Consider the following 8,921-nt stretch of genomic DNA (forward strand, 5'->3'; position numbering starts at 1 on the left):
CCGAGCCGGCCAGGGCCGGGCGCATGCGCACTGCGGGCACAGCGGCCGCGCGCAGGAACGTACCCGCCTCCTCCTCCGCCCCCTTCCCCGCCCCGCCCCGTCGCGCGCGCCGCCGGCTCCGCCATCTCTCGCTCTCTCTCGCGAGAGCCAAAGCGGCGCGAGACCCGGAAGCGCCGCCCCTCGCGGCGAGGGGGACTCGGAGCCATCGCGGTTGCGCGGGGCGAGAGCGGCGCGTCCCGGCCGCGGCTGCCGGGAGGTACCGGGGAGCGGGGCGGGCGGGCGGGACGGGCGCCGGGGAGGCAGGGCTGCCACTAGGGTTGAAGGGGCGGCGGCGCGGACAGCGGCCCTCCTGCTTCCCGGCCGCGATGAGCCGCGTCCGGCCGCCCCCGGGTCCTGAGGGGGCCTTGAGGTGACCCCGGGCCCGGCCGGGCTGTGGCGGCGCGCTCGGTCCCTCCGGGTAATAACCGTGGGCTCAGCTGGAGCCCCCCTGCAGGCGGCTGGGAGCGGTTCGCCGGTGTCATTGCGGGAAAGGGACGGCAGCCGGTGGGTCAGCCCGGCTATGGCACTGCTGATACTGCCGGGGGCTCCAGCTGAGACACCCCGCTGCGGCGTGTCCCGAGTCACAGCAGACAGGGACAGAGTGGGTCAGGTTAGACGGGACCACAGTGGGTCACCTGTCCAGCCTGCCTGTTCAAGCAGGGTCATCCCAGAGCGTATGGCACAGGGTTGTGTCCACATACTTCTGGAATATCTCCATTGAGGCAGACTCCAAAACCTCTCAGGGCAATCCCTTCCTGGTCCGTTCACAGTTTTTGCTCATGTTCTTCCTCATGTTCAGGAGAAACTTCCTGTGCATCACTTTCTGCCCATTGTCTCTTGTCCTGTCGTTTGGCATCACCAAGATGAGCCTGGCTCCATCTTCTTGGCAGCCCCTTTAGATGTTCATACCCACTGAAACTCGTGCCAGTGAGGGTTCTCTCTGATGCACTCTGTTATTGTGCTTAAACAATTGTCTTCATGATAGAATCACAGAGGGGTTTGGATTGGAGAGGACCTTCAAAATCATCTCACTCCATCCCTCTGCTGAGGGCAGGGACACCTTCCACTAGACCAGATCCAGCCTGGGAAGAACACTTCCAGGGATGGGGAAATAGCTGAGGATTAAAGATGAGGATTCACTGCCTGTACATCTTGTGCCCGAAGTGTCAAAGCTTATGCCAGGAAAAGGAAGATAAGGATGATGATTCTTTACATGAATAACTGGACTGTTGATTGTGCATCTGCTCTTGTATTGTGAACAGATGCTCTAGGTTTCATTCAGCATGTTTGCAGAAAGTGATAAAGCAAGAAAGAACTCAGTGTAAACTTTAAATGGGTTATTTGGAGGTGAAAATGGAAGTGGGACTGAGTCCTACAGAGCATTTATTCACATGTCACTCTTCCTTCACTTAAAGCATTATTTTTTTATCTCTTTAATGCAGCACACTGATCAGATTGCACAGCTTGTGATCCTACACTGTCATTGGAGTTCAGCATCAGCTGCCTCTTTTCTGTTCCCTGCAAGATGCCAGCAGCCCTTGCAGAGAACAGCCAGGTTATCTGTGAAGTATGGGCCAACAACCTGGAGGAAGAGATGAGGAAAATTCGGGAGATTGTTCTGAGTTACAGCTACATTGCCATGGTAAATGTTTTATACTTGACCTAATTCTCTTAGGGGATGTTTTTGGGTTGTGGACTGAGTTGATTCTTGAGTGAGAAATGATTTCTCCCTACCCCCAGTCAGACTAAACTAGAAATGGTGAAAAAATAGAAAGCTGTTCAGTAGCTTTCCAGAATGTAATACAAGCAGTGCTGAGTATGGATTGATTTAAAGAAGGGGAAGAGGGAGACCACCTTAAAAAACATGAATTTATTTAATATATAGCTAGTCATAGTGTGTTAGTTTCTGCAACAGGAAAATGAAACAAGTCACAATTGGGTTTAAATCCTTACTTTTCCACCAGTGTGTTTGTCCTTTGAATGTTTTTCTCCATTTGATTATAGAAGATACCATGGGAATGGAGGTCAAAAGGCCTACAAATGACTGCTGGCCAGCTGGGCTGCCTCCTTTCTAATGAGGGCAGATGTTGATTCTTAGGGAAGAAAAATATTCTGGCTGTAGATAAGACAATGTGTTCTGAAATCTTTGTTTATGAAGAGCCAGGTGGGAGGAATTTCCTCCTGCTCTTACAAGTCTGTATCTGCTTGGCAGCACCCCAGTGTTTTAGATCAAGAACTGGTTTTAGCTGTGATCCTGTAAGTTCTGCCAGCTTTGCTTAGGAGCACTGAACCTCAAGATATGAAATATCCTCATTAAAAGTGTGGCAAAGGACAGGTCCCTCTGCAGGGTGTGTGGGATTTTGGTGTCAAATTCAGCTGTGGACGTGAATATGATTTTTTTGTTAATGTTTGTCAATGGGAAATGAACTTTTTGCTTCTTTCTAGTCTCACTGAAAGTGTTCTTTGAGTCTGTTTCAGTGGCTGTGCTGTAAGAATAGACAGATAAACCTCTTGGGCAAGGGAGAGATTGTGTCAAGTGCACAGCACTGGGTTTGTTGTGAAAGATTTTATGTCTAGTCAGGAGAAGCTCAGTGAGCCAATCTGAGGGTGACAACAGTGTGGCAGTTTGGTGTTCAGCAGAGGTAGCACACAGTCACTGGCTAAGTAAGAGGTTTTCCATTAAGAGGTTTTCCATCTAAGAGATGGTTTTTATCTGATAGATGGCTTTTCATCCAATAGATGGTTTTCTATCTAATAGCAGCTGCTGTTGAGGTGTGTTTTGATGGACAGTAGTTTTTGTTCATGTAGGCATTGACTTGCTCAGAAGCAGTGCAGGTTTTCATTGTCTGGACTGTCCTGACAGAGTGGTAATAGTGACTGCTGGTAGGATCCCTGGTGAAACTGAATCTCCCCTCTCCTCCAGGACACGGAGTTCCCCGGGGTGGTCGTGCGGCCGATCGGCGAATTCCGCAGCTCCATCGATTATCAGTACCAGCTCCTGCGCTGTAACGTCGACCTGCTCAAAATCATCCAGCTGGGCCTGACTTTCACAAATGAGAAGGGGGAATATCCTTCTGGCATCAACACCTGGCAGTTCAACTTCAAATTCAACCTTACGTGAGTCTTTGGGCTTGGCAATAATTTCCTGTTCCCTTCTGCCGGAGTGATCCTTTCCTTTGACAAATACTAGTGATCATGTGTTCATCATGTGTAATAATCACAATTTACGTGTGATTTATTATTACATGTGATTTATTATTACATGTGTAATAATCACAATCCTTATTGCTGGCTGGTTCTGAGCAATAAGGATCCAGATTCTAGTACAGATTATGTGGGAACCTATTTTGGAGTTAACAGTGTATCTGGAGGTCAAAGCCATGCTAAAATTCTATCCTAATTACCCTTTATCTTGATAATTTCATGTACTTTTTTTTTCTGGAACAGGGTTTGAAACCTCATATAGCTATCTATGTAAAAATCCATCTCTTTCTCCTAAAAATAAATGGATGTGCTGGTCTCATCAAAAAGAAAAAGACCTCTTTACAGATCCATGCTTAAGTATAAGCTGAGATCTAAAAACATTGTGGTGTAATCATCACATCTGTTCAGGAGAATGAATCTTGTTAAATGGAGTGTGGCAGTTCTTGTCTCCTCCATACTGTAATATCCTGGGTTGCAGCTGAAACAAGTTTCATTATCCCTTCCCCTGTAATTATAAAGATAAACTCAGCATAATTACAACCACTAGAGCTGTCTGGAAATAAAGAAAGGGTTTATCTGGCAAAACCACATATGTAGAGGAAAGCAGTCTATTTTTATGAAACTGTCATTGGAAAGCATTACAAAAATTTGTAGCTACTATGTGCAGATCACCCAGTTCCTGACCCCAAAAGTTGCACTATTTACGCCACAAATTTGTGAGCCTCTTACAAGTATTGAAATCAGAGTGAAGTAGTTTTTGCCGTGTGATCATTTAAATGAGTTATCATATTGATAGAACTTGTCTGTGTGTGTTTCCTCCCTCTCAAATGACAAACTAGTAAAGAAGTCAGGTTCCTGCTCAGCTCTCCACCAAGCACATCATTCTTGCCTCCTTCCTGAGTCAAGGATGATGCAATTCTGTTAACTCCCAGAGATGGAAGTGGAGGTGCTGATAAGGTGGTACATGCTGTGGAGTGAAAAGGAAGAATGTAGACAGGAATGATGGTCAGTGCTTTAGAGTTGAACATCTTCCTGTTTGGGAGAACTCCCCTTTCCTCTGGGCCCTCATCTGTGGTGCTTCCCTTCACCTTGCAGAAGGGACATTGTTCAAAACTGTCAGTTTCAGTCCTATGGAGGTGCACTCTTAGAAATTTGCACTAGCAATGGAAGTGTTAACTAGTTATGATCACAGAACAGCTTGTTACAGAGGTAGGAGGCTGCACCAGTGGTACTGAAACTGAGTCAGTTTGAATTTTCTAGAGAGACAAATTGGAGCCCAGAAGTATCCTACTGGTTAATCCAATTCTTGACATAGTGTGGGGAGAATTTTTCTAAAATGAGCTTGTCTTGGCAGCACCCCGAGTGCAAACCTGCTGGTTTTTTTTTCCTTCAGGGAAGACATGTACTCTCAGGATTCCATAGACCTCCTTGCCAGCTCTGGGCTGCAGTTCCAGAAGCATGAAGAAGAAGGGATTGATACCCTGCATTTTGCTGAGTTGCTGATGACATCTGGGGTTGTCCTCAGTGACAGTGTGAAATGGCTGTCCTTCCACAGGTGGGTCCAGGATGCTCACTGACCCTGTTAAATCTCTTCTTAATTCTCTGCATTTTCCATGGAGATTGACAGATTTTAAGGAGAAGAAATTAGCAGTCCCACAGTTCTTAAAATAAACTTCAAGATATGAAGGCCAAGTTTAAGAAGTAAGGCCACTTCATGGTGTGACTTTCTGACTGCTTGTGAATCCTTTTGTTGCTAGTCTTCTCTTGAAGAAGCTACTAAAAAGTTCAAATGTGATTTCTACACTTAGTAAATGCATTTTAAAGTAAGGATTTTGTTTCTTCTTCCTTACAGTGTTGGTGGTGCTCTGAACTTCCACCTGTGTGGTTAAGACATTTTTCTTGTAGCATTTCAGCCAACTTGCTTAGGAAGCCTCTGGTCCAACATGGTAACACAAATAAAAGGACTTGCCACCACCTCCTAACAGATACTTGCAGGGTTTCCTGCTTCTCTGTCTTGCCCTTAGCTACAGAAATGTACAGGGTTGGGCAGGAATGTGTATTCCTCCCAAAGGCTTAGGTGCTCCACAAAAGGCTGCTGAAGGCACTTGGGGAGCATCCCAAAGTCCTGCATTGACATAGAAAACCAGGATGAGTTCTGGCTGAGATCTAGAGTTTTATGAATGTCAGAAAATGTTAAGGCTTGAAAGGCACAGCAAGTAAAATTCTGTTGAAAAAGGAGGTACTAGTGCCTTGGGTCATAGGTACTGCCTGCTTACCTGGTTTCTCTGTGGTTTTGTTTTCAGTGGTTATGACTTTGGCTACATGGTGAAGTTGTTAACAGATTCCAGGTTACCAGAAGAGGAACATGAATTTTTCCATATCTTAAACCTTTTCTTCCCATCTATCTATGATGTGAAGTACTTAATGAAGAGCTGCAAAAACCTCAAGGTACTTTTGTCTCCCCAGCAAGCAGGTGATGGGCATCAACACTGAACATGTACAGGAATACAAGTGGCAGAACTGCTGCATATGTTGTCTTAAAACAGGAATGTGTATAAAAATCAGTAATGACACAGAAGCACCTGAGACACAGTTTGTGTCTAATGGATTCTGCCCTCCCCAGTTTCAGACTTAGCAATGTGTTTATTATAAAAGGGACATTGCCACAGCCTTCTGGTTTGTTTTGGAGGCTAATTATAATTTAGCGTATTTATGTTTCCAATGCAAGGGTATTTCTTTTACATGAAATACTCCATGACTTGATTAACTGGTAAGAGGGTTGAAAGTACTTTATCTACTGAATCACAGCCTTGAGTAAAGGGAGGGAAAGGCCCAGCATGTGTAACCTATGAATGTACCCACAGTTATCTCAAGTATCTGCAACAGGAAAAGAAGGCACCTAAATTTGAGAAGAGTTATTTGTGCATTCTTGAACACCATTTCCAACTGTGTTTCACTCACAGCTGGAGTGTGTGTACTGCTGGGATCTGCATTGGTTCATCATACCCTGTTTGCCCTCATATTTTGGAGAAATGTGGCAAATTTTGGCAAGATGGATCTTCCAAAATAAACTCCCTTCTGTTCTCTCTGCAGGGTGGCCTTCAGGAAGTGGCAGATCAGCTGGATTTGCAGCGAATTGGGCGACAACACCAGGCAGGATCAGACTCTCTTCTCACAGGAATGGCATTTTTCAGAATGAAAGAGGTACTGCAGTGTTCTTGCTTCTACAATTCCTGTCCACAAGTGTCAACATGTACAACGTGTTGGTTGTTTTGCTTTGGGATTTTTGAGCCTTGTGGCCATCACACTTCAAACTGTCAGGAATAGGAATTGCTGATATTGGCACAGACGTGTTCTGTTTACTTGCCTTTCATGTGCTTGGTTTAATTTGTACACTCCATCTTGGAGGTTGCTGATTTTTGAATGAGCTGTTAATTAACATTGGATGTCTTCTGATTTAGAGGCACAATTAAACAGTACCTGTTTCTCTTCTTTTTTTTTTTTTTTTTTTTTTTAATCTGCAGTTATTTTTTGAGGATACAATTGATGATGCAAAGTATTGCGGACGACTGTATGGCCTTGGCACAGGAGTGGCTCAGAAGCAAAATGAAGATGTGGACTCAGCCCAAGAGAAAATGAGCATTTTGGCCATTATCAACAACATGCAGCCGTGATGAGCGGTGCCCCTCAGCAGAACATGTTTACCATATTGGCAGCTGCTGTCCTCAACCATTTTCCCTAAACAGTGTCTCAGACAAAAAGCATCTCCAGTACACAGGCTGCACCAAGCCTTGCAGTTTTGCTGAAGAACTGCATTTTCCTTTGAAACCCAGAAGAGTTGACTGAATTCCTAATGCCAGCATTTGTGGTTTGCCATATTTTTAATACCAAGGGCAAAGGACAGAATCTACTGTGTATACCTCTGTTTTTTTCCTCTTTATACTGTACAGAATCTGCAAGGAAGATTTACCAGTAGAATATTGGGTAGAGCTAAGGGTTGGGAAATGCAGTGAAAATGGACACAGACACGCACGCAAATTTGCAATTTGTGTTTTATAAAGCTTATTTTAAAACTTCTGCATGTTGTGAGGGTGACAGCTTCACCTCATGTGTTGCTTATTTTATCTCTGTCTGTGGAAATTGCTCCCTTTGATCACTGCAGAGGTGTGGGAAAGGATGACATTAAAAATGATCCTTGCAGCTAAAAATATTCAGAGATTTGCTTTAACAACAGAGGGAATGGAGATTAATGGAGCTGATTTGATCAGCACTCCTTTGTTTCCAATTCTCTTTGTTACTGCTTTGACCCATACTAAGCCTCAGCTTTGTTCTTACGGGTATTAAGGAACTGTTCTGGAAATTCAGAGGCCCAAAATTTCACCTTTGACAGGGAATTGGACCAATAATCTTGACTTCAGTTTTCATCTTAAACCTACAAATTTTATTCTTCTCCTGCAACACAACTCGATCAGCATGGACAAATATTTGTTCCTCTTCTCCCCCTTGCTTCTCCAGCCCCTAATTTAACAATATGCTTAAGAGGTAAAACAGAGTTTCTGGTTTTTTCCTGAGTTTCTGCTTTTTTTTTTTCCATTATGAACACCTGAGTAGTAGTAAAGAGGATGAAGAACTTGGGATTCTGACTTTGAAGCGCATTCTATCATTTTTTTTTTCAACAGCAGAACAAACCCTTTTGGACATGTCAAACTTAAAAATTTTTAAGACTTTGTCTGGCATTTTGAACAAGCTTAATCCAATATTAAAGAGTTGAGGTTTAGAGCTGGTATTTGAAATGTTTGTAAAGACTAGTTTTTATTTTTTGTAAAATAAATTTTTTTAAACCAGGCTTTGTTTTGGATTTTCCATCAAGCAGTAGAATTTTCACAGTTGAGGCTTTGGAATCTGAATTTGGGAGATACATGAAGATCCTCTTTGTTTTCTTTACCATTTATGATGTGCTCCTCAGGTAGCTCATAGTAAAAATGTCTTTTGAGCTTATTGTACAGTAGCTGAGGAAAGCTGAGCTGAAGAGCTCTGGCAGAGTTGTGGTCTCTCCCTGCTGGTCTCTCAGCACAGCTCACAGTCTGGGGCAGAATTCCTGCACTGCAGAGTGGCCACTTAAAGGGACAAACTTGTGTATGAAGTTTTCTGCTCCACCTGAACTCCAGTGGTTGCTGCTGTAAGTGCAGGAAGGCAGTTTGCTTAAGCACTGGCTCCCCCACCTGGTTTTTGGGTGCTTAGTACAGAATTTAGCAAATTCAAATTGGTGGCAACACTTCAGTGATTAAACACATCTACAGCAGGATCTTGTTTCAGTCTAACCCCTGGCTTTCGCCTGCTGCTCTTGAAGTTGCTCTGAAGCTTTACTCAGCTTGAAGCAGGAAATCTGACAGGATGAAGTTTGCATTTTGGCTGCAAGAATCTGAAACAGTTTTTGATCTAAAAATTAATCACTCCTCTTTTTAATTCTTAAACAGTAATCTTTACTGTACTTGAAACTTTGTAAATTCATGATGCACACTTTTCCTTATCAACTTTTTTTTTGCTGCATTTAAAACCTTGTTTCTAAAAACTACTAAGACAGATGCTGTGTTCACTAAGGCTTATGCACCCTTGTGCTTTTCATAGAAGTTACTTTTTCTAACAAGACAGACAAAGCCTTTAAATAAGGTGTAAGA

General features: G+C 43.9%; 1 protein-coding gene across 1 annotated transcript; it reads left to right on the forward strand.

Moving 5' to 3' along the window:
- The first annotated feature begins 183 nt into the window (after positions 1 to 183).
- CNOT8 (CCR4-NOT transcription complex subunit 8) lies at positions 184 to 8,088 on the forward strand. Its single transcript, XM_083872122.1, has 7 exons — positions 184 to 256; positions 1,482 to 1,681; positions 2,963 to 3,156; positions 4,637 to 4,798; positions 5,547 to 5,691; positions 6,337 to 6,447; positions 6,768 to 8,088. Exons 2-7 carry the CDS (start codon positions 1,565 to 1,567, stop codon positions 6,915 to 6,917), a joined length of 879 nt encoding a protein of 292 aa, XP_083728248.1. The 5' UTR covers positions 184 to 256; positions 1,482 to 1,564; the 3' UTR covers positions 6,918 to 8,088.
- The last annotated feature ends 833 nt before the right edge of the window (positions 8,089 to 8,921 follow it).

This window comes from Zosterops lateralis (genome assembly GCF_965231275.1).
Source record: "Zosterops lateralis genome assembly, chromosome: 14".
NCBI classification, from domain to species: domain Eukaryota; kingdom Metazoa; phylum Chordata; class Aves; order Passeriformes; family Zosteropidae; genus Zosterops; species Zosterops lateralis.